This window comes from Dipteris shenzhenensis, chromosome 18 (genome assembly GCF_047967505.1).
Source record: "Dipteris shenzhenensis isolate YYH24624 ecotype China chromosome 18, Dip_SZ_1.0, whole genome shotgun sequence".
Classification (NCBI taxonomy): Eukaryota; Viridiplantae; Streptophyta; class Polypodiopsida; order Gleicheniales; family Dipteridaceae; genus Dipteris; species Dipteris shenzhenensis.
Genome location: NC_141613.1, coordinates 11,017,126 through 11,031,392, shown reverse-complemented (window position 1 = coordinate 11,031,392; position 14,267 = coordinate 11,017,126). Strand labels below are relative to the sequence as shown.

Sequence of the window (14,267 nt, the reverse complement as noted above, 5' to 3'; positions counted from 1 at the left end):
TAACACAAAATGCCCTATTGAGGGTACAGGTATGGTTTCATTTGTTTCTATAAATGGAGATGTTAAGAAACTATCTAATGTGATGTATGTTCCACAAATCAAGAGAAATTTGCTATTAGTTGCTTCCATAACTGACCTTGACCATGAGATGAGGTTCAACAAGACACGAGCAAAAATTTTGGATAGTGCAGGCAATCTTGTTGGCACAAGAGTAAGGAGGAACAACCTGTATGAGCTAAGTGCTCTTACAACCACCGCTGGAGTGGGCACAAGCAGACTTTGGCATGAAAGATTCGACCACATCAGATTTGCAGTGCTGAAGGAGATGCAGAAGCAAGGTATGGTTGCTCACTTACCTGCAGTCATAGAAATCAAAGAACAGTGTGAAGCTTGCATGATGGGCAAGCAACAGAGAAAGGCATTCCCACAAGAAGAAAGAATAGAGCAAACGCTTCTCTAGAGTTGGTGCATGTTGACTTGTGCGGTAAGATGCCTGCACAGGCCTTGGGGGGTTCTTCCTATTTTTTATTGATTGTCGACGACTATAGTAGGAAGATGTGGGTGTACTTTCTTCGTGAAAAGGCTCAAGCTTTTGGTAAATTTAAAGAATGGCTACAGGTTGTTGAAAATGAAATAGGGAGAAAAGTGAAGAAAATCAGATCGGATGGTGGTGGTGAGTTTGTTTCTACAGAGTTTGGAGATTTTTGCAAGAGCAAAGGGATCAAGCGACAAATGACGACACCACATACGCCTCAGCAAAATTCAGTTGTTGAATGCCAAATGCGGACCACGGTGGAGATGGGGAGGTGTATGTTGAAAGGTGCTGGACTGCCAAACCACTTTTGGGCTAAGGTTGTCAATACTATGGTTTACATCCTTGATTGCAGCTATACAAAGGCACTCAAAGGTAAAACACCACATGAGGCTTACAGCGGTAAGAAGCCATCTGTCTCCCACTTCAGAATGTTTGGGTGTGAATGCTATGCGCATGTACCAGACAAAGAGAGAAACAAGCTACAACCAAAAAGCACCAAATGTATCTTCTTAGGCTATTGTGATGAGAAGAAAGCCTATAAGTTGTATGACCAAGAGGCAACAAAGATCATAGCGAGCCGTGATGTGGTGTTCAGGGAGTAGCCACATGCAGTGGAGGCAGAGAATAGCTCTTCCACTTTATCATCAAGCGAAGAGGTAATTCACTATGGACCTGTCCCAAGAGCTATAAAGGAGGAGGAAATATCATATGATGAAGGTATAAGTCACCAACCTGTTGTTACACCACCGAAAAAGCCATTGCCGCGATGGGTAAGGCAGCTCTACGACCATGATAACCAAATGCCTATGTCTGTTGAGCAGCATGCAGATGGACCAAGGCGGTCTCAGAGAATCGAGGAGCAAAGGAGGGCTTCTGCTCACATAGTCAATATGGCCTTGATGGCTGAGATTATTGCAGAAGAAAAGGAGCCTGCGAGTTTGGAGGAAGCACTTGCAAACCGAGATTGGAAAATTGCTATGCAAGTAGAATATGACAGCATAATGAAGAATGAAACTTGGGAGCCGGTAGATCGACCACCTAACAGAAAGGTTATTGGCACCAAGTGGGTTTGGAAGGTAAAGTACAAGGTGGGACTTTGGAAAAGTACAAAGCCAGATTGGTTGTACAAGGATTTTTGCAGGTTGAAGGGTTTGATTTTTAGGAATCTTTCACTCCGACTGCAAGAATGACCAGTATTCGCACAGTACTATTGGTGGCTGCTCATAAAAAGTGGCCAGTTTATCAAATGGATGTTAAATCAGCATTCTTGAATGGTGACCTCAAGGAGGAGGTGTACGTGGCTCAGCTACCTGGGTTTGAGTCCCCCCATTATGAGAACAAGGTATGTAAGCTGAAGAAGGCTCTGTACGAGCTGAAACAGGCCCCAAGAGCATGGTACCAATGGATAGACAAATTCTTTCATAAATTAAACTTCAAAAGATGTGCCTCAGCAGATGCTAACTTGTATGTGTACAGGAAAGGTGGAAAAAATGCTATTATTGTTCTATATGTGGATGATCTCCTTATTACAGGTGACTATGAAGGCATGATCCAACAGACTAGAAAGGCGTTGAGCACGGATTTTGAGATGACAGACTTAGGCTTGATGCACTACTATTTGGGGATTGAAGTCTGGCAAGAGCCAGGCAAGATCTTCATCTCTCAGCAAAAATATGCAAGGGAGATCTTGAAGGCATTTGGTATGTCCGAGTGCAAGGAGATAGCTACACCTATGGAGGTAAATGCGAGGTTGTCTATGGAGGATGCCTCACCACAAACAGACATCGGGAGGTACAGGAAGTTGGTCAGCAGTCTCATCTATCTGTGCAACACCAGACCGGACATCAGTTTTGCTGTTGGCATTTTGAGCAGGTTCTCTAATAAGCCCCGGCGGGAGAATCATTGGAATGCAGGGATGCGGGTGCTCAGGTATGTGAAGGGCACTCTTGATTATGGCATCACCTATGGTATGGGCACTTCCTTGGCTAGTCATTGTGACTCAGATTGGGCTGGAGATGTTGATTCTAGGAAATGAGTTTTTGGATATTGTTTCTCTTTAGGTTTAGGTATCTTCTCTTGGATCAGTAAGAAACAACCAACAGTGGCATTGTCTTCTACCGAGGCTGAGTACAAGGCAGCATGTTTTGTTGCATGTGAAGTAGTGTGGCTGAGGAGGATCTTATGGCACATTGGAGTGCAAGAGGATGAGGCAACTGTGCTGAGGTGCGACAATCAAAGTTGCATGGCCATTGCTAAAAATCCAGTGTTTCATGAGCGCACAAAACATATAGAGATTCACTATCACTATGTGCGTGATTTGATCAAGGACGGGATAGTGAAATTGGTCTACTGTCCAATAGAGCAAAATGGAGCAGATATCTTCACCAAGGCACTCGCGAAGGATCAGCTTTAGGGTCATCTTCAGAGACTTGGCATTGGGCCGAGAAGTTAGTTCACCTATGGGTGGACATTGAGGGGGGGTGTTAGATATGCTCAATGCCCCACCCTCCTGGTAACCACCAATGGTCCAAGGTGCTCAAGTTGTAAGGCCCCCATATGAGGAGAAGCCATGTGTGAGCCCGAGACACTGGATGTGACTTGCATGTCAGATGAGGTCTATCAATGAGACTATTGATGGTAGAAAGGTGATTGTGTGGGAGCCCCTTATTCTTGCTAGACGGTATAGGGAATATTCCCTGAATATTCCATGGATGACTAGTTGGTTCCACCGACTAGGTTGACTGGTTGGCTCCACTGACTAGGTCGACTGGTTGACTCCACCGACACGTTGATCTGACTACCGCCCTCATAGCTATAAAGAGGCAACCTCCCCAGTCCATTGTATTAGATTAGTTTAGATTAGATCAGATTTTCCAACTAGTAGCTCTTCACCTAGCATCTGTCTAGATCGCCATCTAAGCTCCATTGTGGGAGCGCACGGGTGGACGGAGCCATCATCTATACTACATCAGTATTGAAGGAAAAGTTTGTTCCTCTCCAGTGTGCTGTGTACTCTCTATTCTTTGTTCAGTTTCTGTTCCGCTGCGCCGTGTAATTTAACAGCCACAACACCATTGCAAATTGGCATGTTAGAATGACTCGTTTCATTCTTTTTTTTGTCTTATAAGTGGAGATGGAATACATTTTATGCTCTGGAATTGTAATCCATCATACTTAATAATGTTGTAATGGACTTGGAGAATCTTGTTAGGCAATAAAAAAGGATCATTTTAGAAGGTGAAGCGATAGTCACATATGTTGCAACATGTTATCTTATAATCCATTGTTCATCTTGCGGGTATGAAGCACTCTTGCAAGCAATAACCACATGCTTCTAGATGATACTATGGAGTTGAAGAGCATATTTAGTAATGACTCATAGATTTTCGATGGAATCAACTCAATCAAGCACTTGATGATATTAGTGTTTGTGTATGTGCATTTCATTAAACATCTTTGTTCTTTGGGTGGTGTAAAAATCCAAGTTCTCAATGTAGGTCTCTCCATTCGGCACATTGTTGTATGTGTACATATTTGTTTGGGAAAAATGGAGATATTATTGGGGGATTTCTAGTTTTATCAAGAAGGACTCTTTGCAGGGATGCAATCATAAATCATGGATCTTGAGAAGGAAGCTATAGTGACGTATGTTGCGATTTCATCGTATGTGATGGTAGCTTTAACTTGATTGTCAAGTACTCTTGCAATCAACAACCATGGTGTTGTGGGGATATGTTTGATATGTTTTGTATGGAGTTGAAAAGTATATGGATTAGTGATCCATATGTTGTTGAAGGAATGAGCTCTAAGACACACTTGATGATGTCAGTATTGTGGGGGTTACTTTCATTGAAATCAATTAGTTTGCTTGTGTCACATTCAACCAAGTTTTCAGTGACTCCACCTTGTATTTCTTCTCTATGTTACAATGACTCACTAGTTTAGACCTCCTTGGAATATGGTGGGACTTTGTGTATATTTACATCCATGTGAAGTGAAAGTAGAGATTTGTGAATGTTAACACCCATATGAAGTGGAAGGACAAAAAACAACTTCATGAAGTGGAGATCATCATTTATTTCAATCCAAAAATGAGTCTACAAGGCATAACACCTTCATCGCCACAAGTAAGTAGAGAGGGCAAAAAACTATGAACGCAATCTATGTCAAAGGCATGAAGCCTTCATGACTACAACTAATCCATGCAAAGTAAGAAACATATTGTGGATGTCGTATGTCATTGAGGGTCAAAAGCAATAATGTAGCCGAAACTATTGATGGTGAAACTACCAGTTGTAGTCATGAAGCCTTCATGACTACAACTAATCCATGCAAAGCAAGAAACATATTGTGGATGTCGTATGTCACTAAGGGTCAAAATCAATAATGTAGCCGAAACTATTGATGGTGAAACTACCAGTGGGCTTCAAGTCTAGGGGCATTGAACAAAAATGCAGACATTGTCCTCGTACAGCCTCAAGAACATAGTCTCCAATGATAGGATAGTGTCTACATGTGGGCCCACAATCTTAACAAGAACATTAGATTCATCTTCAAGTAAAAGATGACCTTTGAATGAAGGGACTTGCACAACCTCTTGGATAGCATTGCAACTAGAGCAATTATAAGGATGCATAGGGTCTCTGTTGACATGATTACCTCCACACCAATCACATTGATAATCCATGAGTTGCCCATTTAAATTCATGAAGTGCAATATGCCGTATACCTACAACATTTGAAGTGCAATATGCCTTATACCTACAACACATTTCGATCCTAGCATTGTAAAGTCATACACACATAAAGTTTTTTGTGCATGCATGTACAAAATGTTCTTCAATGTGTACATTACAATCCTGTTCTCATTGAACTCTTGAATCAATCGTGTCTAGACGCTCTTTCATTCATTCACATATGATAGCTGCTTATAGAAATGATTTGAGTTAGCATCTAAGAGAAGATGGTGTGAGAAGAAAGGCGTGTGAATATTATCTAGTTTGGGACTCACCACAACACTATCCTCATTGTGAGGCCCATTTGCAATGATGACTTGGTCATTCGCACCTCCCTCATGTCCACCTTGATTATGACAAATGCGATTGTGCCCATCACCGTGGATATTTTTCCTCTCCCAGCTTGGTCATCGATGAGTCATGGAACATAACATGCAATGGTGGTCTCTGGTAGGAATGTGATGGCTCCCTTTAAAGGTTCCCCTTTATTACGGCATTGATGGCATTCACATGTAATGAATAACTACATGTCCCTCCCTCCCTTGTGGCCTTTAGAACTACAGTTTCCCCCTTGATGCGGTAAAAAGAGTCTTTCTCTAGGTAATCTCTATATTGTTGCACATATGCATGTGGGACAACCAATGTGACCGTATCAATGCTCTTGTGATCGGTAAAAATAAGCACACAGACAAGTTGGATAAGGTATGTCCTTGGCCTTATGTGTTTCGTATTTGACTAAGAGCCTCCCCTCAAAAGCTAGCATATGCCAAATGAACTCAAATAGCATCTGTATGCACAAAATGGGATAGGAATTCCCTCTAGACATGAAGTTCTCATCTCTCTCAAGGGTCCAAGTGAGGTTGCATCATCATCAACTTTTTTTTAATGGGAGGAATGCTTGCTTGCTGAAATCACAAGTATGCATGCCTATACTTCAAAACAAAACCAGCACACAAACACTCCTTCTTTCAAGCTAAACCAACCACAGACAATCCTTCTAATTCACTAAATGCTGAAATGAATGTTTAGTTATGTGAATCCACAAACACCTGTTCTTTCAATGTAAACCAACCCACAGCAACACAAACTCGGTATGTGGAGCCATAAACACTCCTTCTTTCGATCTAAATAAAAAAGATTGTGTAGACTTTTGAAGGAAGTGGGGATGGTAGGGTGGCCACTAGTACTCATGTGTCCATGAATCGATCCAACCACAGAATCGTGAGGCTTACCATCAAACTTCTTCTCCAATTCTACAAGGCATCGAACCGTCAATGAATTGAAGCCACAAGAATCATGTAAAAAGAGTCCACACAAGCTCCAACCAATTGAAATCGAAAGAATGAAGTGAAAAAGAAAGGAAAGAAGTAAGTAAAAAGCGCAATTAAAAGGAATAGGAAAGATTAGCACGAATCAATGTTTCAAAGTGGAGTCTCGAAATCCGACCCTGTTGGAAGGTCATGTTTCCAGTCTCCATCGATTCAGCAGAGAGCTCAGGATGAGAAGCCATAGATGAAAAGTGCTGAGAATATCCAAGTAGAAGAGAGATGATCATAGCACATGGAGGTGCTGAAGACTGGCTGAACCATAGAAGCACCAATAGACCGACTCGATGAAAGGAGGAAACACGCGATGAAAATGCAAGCAGGATGGCGAATCAATGGGTCGATTTGGAAGGCATAGGTTGCGCTTGAATTTGTTGGCATAGTGATTCTCGGAGAGGATCATGTGAAAGCACGAGGCAAGAAGATACTTCACAAAGCTTAGAGGGAAAGCCCAATGGCATGGTGGTGATTGACGAATTCGTCATTTGTGAGCAGGAGGGAGCATGATATTATTGCAGCATTCCATTTATACTGCATGCAATTACGTATCTCCACCAATAAGACTATGCGGCACATGGAACTAACAGTGCGGACCAATCACAAGTTACTTCGCATTTCGCATTTATTCGAATTAAAATTAAAAACAAATTCTAGCTTTCCTGATACCTACACATGTCACTATAGCCTACTCCCCTTGGGGCAGGCTAGAAAACACTACAAGCACCGTTAAAGACTAAGAGGGCCATGCAAACTTAATGGATTCATGGACTTGATCTAATCTTTAACTTATTAACCACAGACACTATGAAAAAAAAAAAAGGACATGTGGCATCTTGGAGGAGAAGAGCTTGCCACGTGTCACAAAGAAGGAGCTCTTGGATGGAGGCTTGGAGAGGGGAGGAGGTGGAAAGACAAGAGGCTTTGAGTGGGAAGGAGGTGGAAAGACAACAGGCACCTTTGGGAGGAAGGAGGAGGTAGAAAGCTAATGGAAAGGAGGAGATGGAAGTTCAACTTTGGGAGGAAGGAGGAGATGGAAAGTCAATGGAATGAAAGGAGGAGATGGAAGGTCTCAAAGCCATGGGTTAAGACTTAGCCAACATTTCAAAAGCCAATCCAAGATGCAAGGTAGATTGATTAGCAATTTAAGAACCAATCAATGCATGTGCCAAAAAGGAGCTTCTTTCTCTCTCTCTCTCTCTATCTATCTATCTATATCTGTGTGTGTGTGTGTTCGTCGAGGGGAGGGGGGAGGGGGGGGTGCACTTACTATATGCATATGTATATATGTGTGTATATGCACATATATATATACATTTTTGTATCACATATGTGCACACATGCTCACGTGTATGTATGCTATGAGAGAGAAATGAAGATATATATATATATAGAGAGAGAGAGAGAGAGAGAGAGAGAGAGTCCTCATCACAATGATGTCCGGAAGAACACAATGATACAAAAGAAATTCTTAAAGCCTCGAAAGATTTATACAAAAAGATCCAATAGATCCACATAGAGCTCCCCTAATAAGTTGAATTGTGTTTGTTTAGTATAGAGCAAAGACAACAAATTCAAAAAGATACAATAGATCCACCCTAATAAATTGAATTGTATTTGTTGAGTAAAGTGAGTACATGAAGCTTGAAATTTTATTTATTGACATTTAAAAGATCGTACCTTGAGATGCAGCGCAGGGGGTCTTTAAATCGTAGTAGACGAGTGATACAACTAGTTGGATAACTATTTCTGCACGTGTGCTTAGTTAGCACTCATAAGCTTGAAGAAGGGACACCACGTGAGAAATGGTGAACTTCTAGATGTGAAAATTGGTCGAGTCGCGACCCTGGTAAATCTTCTTGATGGTGACGACTTGAGGCGAGAATTGCCATCTCAGGCAGAATTTGAGAATACTGGCAGCTCAAAGCTTGTGTAGGGGAAGGTGAAAATTCTTGTAGGACATCTCAGCTCCATGGCCAAATGGGTATCTACTTTCAAATGGAAATTTCTCCGATTTCTCTCTTTCATGATGTCTACGATGCCTCAGGAATTGCATCCAAGTGGGTCATCTGTCGGAGGCTGCTGAGAACTATGCTCGTCCTCTTAGACCTCGTTAAAGGGCTCGCAGCTGGCTGCAATTTGCACTGCATAACTTGTGGTGAAAGCTGAGCACTCGACTGCAACAGCATGTACTGGCCATTTTCTTTCTCCTTGGAACTTGTTGCAATCAAACTGGGTGATACTGACTGTACGTAGTTACTAGGAAAATAGCCGATCACATGTCTGCTACTCGTGAGTCCCAGGTTCCCATACCCAGTCTCCTGCATCCCTTGAAAATATATAAGACGTTCAGCTTCAACGTGAAATCACCGGCCAAAATCCATGGTGCTGTTTTCCTATTGCGTTTCTCCTCATCTTACTATCGAGCCCCTAACCTTCAAGAGGCACAGTTTAGAATGTAGCAAGCGGCCAGGCCTCCAGGCTAGGGATGCAAAAATAAACTTTGCTAGCCAGAAGGGTAATGTACTGGGCTCTCTCCCTGTCCCCTATTTGATGTGTGGGCGGAGCTCCAATAGGGCCAAACTTGGAGAAGCGGTGCAAACTGAGCTAGGAACCATCAAAACCTATCGGAATAGCTCTCTCAAGAGTCCTGAGATTTTGAATGAAGAGGTTCTCCGTCAGTTGGGTCCAGATACAGATGTTTCTACCTATGCCTCTCTTTTGAGGCTTTGCACCAAAGCAAAAGCCCTGTCTGATGGTGTGCGCGTTCATGAGCACATGAACAGGCGTGGATATACAAGCAACACATTTCTGAGTAACCTCCTCGTCCAAATGTACAACAAGTGTGGGAGCCTGGGGTATGCACGTGCTGTGTTTGACAATATAGCCCATCGGAATTTGTACACTTGGACAATTATGATCTCTGCATGTGCACAGAGCGAGCACGGTAAGGAGGCCCTACAACTCTTTGGTCAAATGCAGATAGAAGGCTTCGAGCCAGACAAGATCACCTTCATATCTGTTTTGGATGCGTGTGCCAGTGTGGCAGCCCTAGAAGATGGTCGAGACATGCATGCTACCGTTGCTGGTAATGGATGGGAGCTGGATGTTGTTGTGGGGACAGCCCTCGTGAATATGTATGGCAAGAATGGGTGCCTGGATGATGCGAGCGATGTATTTGCTCTGATGCCACTGCGGGATGTTGTCACATGGAATGCTATGATAGCTGTCTCTGCCCACAATGGGCATGGCTTGGAGTCTCTACAACTGTATAGTAAAATGCAGGCAGAAGGTTTTGAGCCAACCCAGGTTACCTTCATCTGTCTTTTGGATGTGTGTGCTAGTGTTATAGCACTAGAAGAGGGTCGAGAGATGCATGCTGCTGTTGCTTGCGACGGATGGGAGTTGGATGTTGTTGTGGGGAATACCCTAGTCAATATGTACGGCAAATGTAGGAGCCTGGATGATTCAATGGCTGTGTTTACAGAGATGCCTGTGCGGAATGTGATCTCCTGGAGTGCCATGATTGCAGTGTGCGCCCAGAATGGGAAGGGTAAGGAGTCTTTACAACTTTTTGATCAAATGCAGGCAGAAGGCTTTGAGCAAGACAAGATCACCATCATCGGCGTTTTGCATGCTTGTGCCAGTGTGGCAGCTCTAGAAGAGTCTCATGAGATCCATGCTATCGTTGCTGGCAACAGTTGGGATTCGGATGTTGTTGTGGGGTCGGCTCTCCTCAACATGTATGGCAAGTGTGGGAGCATGGATGATGCAATGGCTGTGTTTGCAGAGATGCCACTGCAGAATGTGATCTCCTGGAACTCGATGATGGCAGCGTGCTCCCAGAACGGGCAGGGCAAGGCGGCCCTACAACTGTTTGGTCAAATGCATGCGGAAGGCTTCAAGCCAGACAAGGTTACCTTTGTCTGCATCTTAGATGCATGTGCTAGTGTGCTAACCCTGGAAGAGGGTCAACAAATGCATGCTGTTGTTGCTGGCAGTATTTGGGTGTCAGATACTGCAGTGGGCAATACGCTTGTGAATATGTATGGCAAGTGTGGGAGCCTAGATGATGCAAAAGCTGTGTTTGCAGAGATGCCACTGAGGGATGTGGTCTCCTGGAGTGCCGTAGTGGCAGCTTGTGCACATAACCGGCACAGTAGGGAGGCTCTACAATTGTTTAGTCAAATGCAGGCAGAAGGCTACGAGCCAAATAAGATAGTGTTCATCTGCATTTTGGATGTGTGTGCCAGTATAGCAGCTCTAAAGGAAGGTCGAGAGATGCATGCTTCTTTTACTTGCAACAGATGGGAGGTGGATGTTGTTTTGGGGACAGCCCTCATTAATATGTACGACAAGTGTGGGAGCCTGGAAGATGCAAGGGCTGTGTTTGCAGAGATGCTGCTGCGGGATGTCATTGCATGGAATGCCATTATGGCAGTGTGTGTGCAGAATAGGCATGCCAAAGAGGCCCTAAAACTGTTTAGTCAAATGAGGGTAGAAGGCTTTGAGCCAGACAAGATTACTTTCATCTGTGCTTTGGATGCGTGTGCCAATTTGACCTCTTTAAAAGATGGTCAAGACATGCATGCTACCATAGCTGGCAATGGATGGGAATCAGAAGTTCTAGGGACGAAGCTCATCAATATGTATGGCAAGTGCGGGAACCTGGATGATGCAATGGCTGTGTTTGAAGAGATGCTTCTGCAGGATGTGGTGTCCTGGAGTGCCATGATGGCAGCGTGTGCCCAGAATGGGCACGGTAAGGAGGCCATACAACTGTTTTCTCAAATGCAAGCAGAGGGCTATGAGCCAGATATTATCACCTTTATCTGCGTTTTGGATGCATGTGCCAGTGTGGCAGCCCTTAGAGATGGTAGAGAGCTGCATGCAACTGCTGCTGATAATGGATGGGAATCGGATTTGGTGGTGGGGAACATCCTTGTGAATATGTATGGGAAGTGCGGCAGCCTGGATGATGCAAGGGTTGTCTTTGCAGGTATGCATCTGAAGGATGAGGTCACTTGGAATGCCATCATGGGAGCTTGTGCCAAGAATGGGCACGGCAAGGAAGCCCTGCAACTATACGATCAAATGCATACAGAAGGCTTTGAGCCAACCAAGATCACCATGATCTGCATTTTGGATGCATGTGCCAGTGTAACAACACTAGAAGAGGGTCGAGATATGCATGCTTCTGGTATTGGCAATGGGTGGGATTTGGATGTTGTTGTGGGGAATTCCCTCATCAATATGTACAGCAAGTGTGGGATCCTGGATGATGCAAAGGCCGCATTTGCAGAGATGCCAATGCGGGATGTGGTCTCCTGGAACGCTATCATGGCAGGGTATGCCCAGAATGGGCATGGCAAGGAGTCCCTGCACCTATTTCATCAAATGCAGGCAGAAGGGTTCAAACCTGACAAGATCACCTTCATTTGCGTTCTGACTGCATGCAGTCATGCAGGTCTGGTTGCTGAAGGGCGTCGATACTTTGCTTCTATGATTATAGACCATGGCTTAACCCCCTTTGTGGAACATTATGAATGCATGATTGATCTTCTTGGGCGAGGGGGACTATTGGATGAGGCAGAGGACCTTATCCTCAGCATGCCTTGTGAACATGTCGCCTCAGCATGGTTGAGCTTGCTTTCATCATGCAGAATTCACAGTAATGTGGAGCAGGCTGCACGTGCTGCAAATGTTGTTTTTGAATTAGATCCGGGAAACGCTTCACTATATGTACAGCTAGCAAACATTCATGCTACTGCAGCCAGATCAGATGATGTAACAAAGCTGAGAAAGGCAATGATTGATAATGGTGTGAAGAAAGCTTTGGATTTCAGTTTCTTTTGAGGTATAGTGTGGTTCTCGGATGCATTGTTAAGCTATAGATGATGAGTTATTACATGATGTTGACAACAAAGCAAAATCATGCCATGTCTTTAAAGCTCTTGGATGTGGTCTCCTTGAAAGCCATTATGGCAGGCATGACAAAGAAGGTTGATGCGGACAACAAAGCGAAATAGGCATGCTTTGCTACATGCCATGTCTTTAAAGCTCTTGGATGTGATCTCCTTGAAAGCCATTATGGCAGGCATGACAAAGAAGGGCTACAAGTATTGCATGGAATGCAGGCAGAACGGTTCTGTCATTGTATGCAGTCATACACGTCTGTTTGCTAAAGTGACACGATGTTTTGCCTGCGTGAATGGTTTGACCCCCTTTGTGAAGGTTTTTTAGATCATGAGCATTGGGGGAGGTCTATTGGAAGACGTAGAGGACCCGACCTCAGCTTGCCATTTGAATGTGTCAGTTCAGCATGGTTGAGCTTGCTTTTATCATGTCCATTAATATGGAGCTGGCTGCACACATGACAAATGTTGTTTTTGAGTTAGTTCTGAGGAATGCTTCACCATATGTATTTTGCTCAGTAGCATTCAGGCTAATGCAGACAGGTCGGACGATGTAGCAAAGCTAGAATGATTGAAGACACCTTAGTGGTGTTGCGAAGTATTAATGGCCACAATTCAACAAGAAGATTCATACATAGATAAGGATTTGTGGTTACTTAGTACTCATGTGATGCAGCCTTAAAGGAAGACAACCAACATTCTCTCCAGTCTAACGTATGATTTCAGCTAAAGAATGGTAAATTTCCTACTTTACACAGCACAAGCACATTATAGGGCATGTGATGCATTGACATATACTGTCTACCTTGCAATAACATAAGCACATCCCCCTTCATAGTATATCAAGAGAATCCATAGAAATTCACATATCTGAAACACATATATATCTAGAGTGGACATGGAGGAGGTTGGTGTTTCTACAAGCTTAGTCCATGTATTTCTTGTTGCAAACTCCAAGACAATCGCATTGGAGAGAAGATTGGAAGCCCACAAACGTCGTTTGCCATGTGAGTAGTAGGGATCAAACATTCCAGTATGGAGGAGAGGCTTTGCGACATTGTGGGCAAGCCTAAAGGTACTGAGGTGAGGCCACCAACCGGTGCTAAGGACCCCTTTCCTAATGCATACGAGTACATGGTAGAGTGTTAAAGGCCAACACATGGAAAGGCAAGGGAAGGGCATGTGGGTGCACCTTAACAATAGGCAATTTTTTAGCATCGATTATTTTATTCACATAGTACCATCTACTTCCATTAACCCTGAAGGAATACCATCTTGTACAAACATAGAGCCTTCAAGAAATGCCATCCTCTAAGATGTATGCATTGTAGATACCCTAAGAAATACCATCTTCTACAACTTATGGGCTCTTATCAAATTGTGTATATTGGGTCTAAGCAATTTCTTTGAGTGCACAGGTTTTGTAGTAATAGCGTGGAGAGGGAAGCCTCCTTGGGAGTCTTAGCCTTTCGACTACATTTGAATCTACCTACTTTTGTAGGTAATGGGCATCTTGTATGTCATTTGGGGTTTGTATGCAAGTCCTATCCCTCCCCCCTTGCCCCCCTCCTTCATAACCCCTTATCACTTCTATTGGTATATAGGCGTGTCTTTTCGGAATCTAACACCTTTGCTTGCTAGTAAGCCCACATTGTTGTTACTTCTTCTCTTTCTAAGTGCAACCTTTTTTGGGCTGTTAAATTGGGAGTTCATTGTGAGCACAAGGTATCATGGCCCAAATTGCAACGATTGCATTTTG

At 43.6% G+C, this 14,267-nt stretch overlaps 1 protein-coding gene across 1 annotated transcript; it reads left to right on the top strand.

Annotated features, from left to right (window-relative positions):
* Nucleotides 1-8,344: 8,344 nt before the first annotated feature.
* On the top strand, nt 8,345-13,114 carry LOC147890790 (pentatricopeptide repeat-containing protein At3g53360, mitochondrial-like). The gene is made up of 2 exons (XM_087389601.1): nt 8,345-12,595; nt 12,705-13,114. Exon 1 carries the CDS (start codon nt 8,976-8,978, stop codon nt 12,447-12,449), a length of 3,474 nt encoding a protein of 1,157 aa, XP_087245727.1. The 5' UTR covers nt 8,345-8,975; the 3' UTR covers nt 12,450-12,595; nt 12,705-13,114.
* The last annotated feature ends 1,153 nt before the right edge of the window (nt 13,115-14,267 follow it).